A 1691-nucleotide genomic window follows, 5' to 3' on the forward strand; every position below is an offset into this window, starting at 1 on the left:
AGCTGCTCTTTCATATGCAGCATCCAACCCCAAATCCAATGCTTCTCTCAACTATCAACAACGAAATTTAGGCCACTGCTAACATAGAACAAACAAGGAACTACCTTTCATAATGGTCGGCCCACGAAGCCAGAGTTCACCCCTATTGCCCGGGGGCAACGCCTCCCCCGAATCTGGATCTACAATCCTCGCCTCAAGATTCGCCGAGATCCTGCCCACCAACCCCAACACTTCGGTCGCTACCGGAGTTGTAATCCCGCCCCCCGTCTCGGTAAGCCCATAACCCTATAAAAGAGAAAAACAAAACCACAAAACTAAAGAAACCCTAAGCTAAAATCCAACTCACAATTATAATTATATAAGGGCCGTCCAATGCAAATTTTCGATACGCTGTTTTGATAAACTCCTCGTTTTCGAGGTAGAAACCTGGATGATTTGGATGGCAGGGAAGCGAGCGCGGAAGCGTTCCGAAACCTCGCAGCCGAGCGGCGCACCGCCACATCCAAGAGACTCCAGAGATGAGAGGTCCCTCCGACCAACCTCATCGGACTTCAAAATTGCCAGCAGGAGCGGTGGCGAGACAGGCATAAAGGTTACGCGATACTTCTCCACTGCCTGCAACATCGCGGCAAAATGGAACCGTTCCGTAAGCACTGACGTCTGCCCCGATGCTGCCATCCGCAGCAGCATGAAGAAACCGAAGACGTGGAACAATGGAATTGTGAAGAGTACCACCGCCGGCTGGTCCCGCTCAAGCTTTGCAGAGTGGAGGAGCGCGATGAGGTTGCGGTGGGTGAGGACCACTCCCTTAACCCGCCCCGTCGTACCGGACGAGTAAAGGATCGCGGATGAGTCCGATTGTCTGACCACCGGTGCTGGCGGGAGAGGGGAATTAGGGGTTTGGATGAGTGATTGGAAGCGGGGTGAGTCTATGAGAATCGTGAGGAGAGAATCGGGAAGATTAGGCGCAGCGGCGGAGATAGCAAAGGCAATCTTCGGTCGAACGAGGTGAATCTGACGGGAAAGCTCGGAAGGGGTGCTGAAAGGGTTAGTTGGGCAGAGTACAGCGCCGATAGAGAGGAGAGCAAAGTAGAGGATCGGAATCTCGAGGCGAGCGGGTGAGAGGATGAGTGCCACGTCCCCGGGGGATAGGCTGAGGCGGGATAGAAGGTTGGCTGCAAGGACTCGAGCTTGAGAGAGGAATTCCGGGTAGCTGAGAGAGCGGCCAGATTCGGAGTCGATGAATGCGGGGTTAGTTGGAAGAGGGGTGGGTAGGAGGGATATAGCGAAGGAAGCTACTGAGAGTGGGAGGGACTCGCACGGAAGAGTGAACCGAGGGTAGAGGCTGTGGAATGTCTTCGTCGCAATGCAATAGCCGCTTCTGGGGTCAATCTCCGGCGCAGGCGTGGTCGCCATGACTGACTCTGCAAAACTGCTACACGCAGGTTTGGACTACAAAAAGCGAGGTTTTTCGGTGGCTGCACTTGTGGCCAGTTGTTTGCTGCGGGTAGGTGGTTGTGGCTGCAAATGGTGGTGGGTGGGTGACGACGGTAGAAAGATGATCGTAGATGTTATTGGCGACAACAACAAACAGGTAATGGTCGGGGCTAGCCAGATTATTTTATAATGTATTTGGAAATCAACAAAATCTAAAGAATTTAGAATATATAAGGTTATAAAATAAATGCTAA

General features: G+C 52.5%; 1 protein-coding gene across 1 annotated transcript; it reads right to left on the reverse strand.

Annotated features, from left to right (window-relative positions):
• Nucleotides 1-33: 33 nt before the first annotated feature.
• On the reverse strand, nucleotides 34-1602 carry LOC110035223 (4-coumarate--CoA ligase-like 5). Its single transcript, XM_020739456.1, has 2 exons — nucleotides 427-1602; nucleotides 34-285 (listed from the first exon to the last, which is right to left on the reverse strand). The coding sequence occupies exons 1-2, from the start codon at nucleotides 1414-1416 to the stop codon at nucleotides 79-81; spliced, it is 1197 nt and encodes a 398-aa protein (XP_020595115.1). The 5' UTR covers nucleotides 1417-1602; the 3' UTR covers nucleotides 34-78.
• Nucleotides 1603-1691: the final 89 nt, after the last annotated feature.

Source organism: Phalaenopsis equestris, unplaced genomic scaffold (genome assembly GCF_001263595.1).
Source record: "Phalaenopsis equestris unplaced genomic scaffold, ASM126359v1 Scaffold196853, whole genome shotgun sequence".
Taxonomy (NCBI): Eukaryota; Viridiplantae; Streptophyta; class Magnoliopsida; order Asparagales; family Orchidaceae; genus Phalaenopsis; species Phalaenopsis equestris.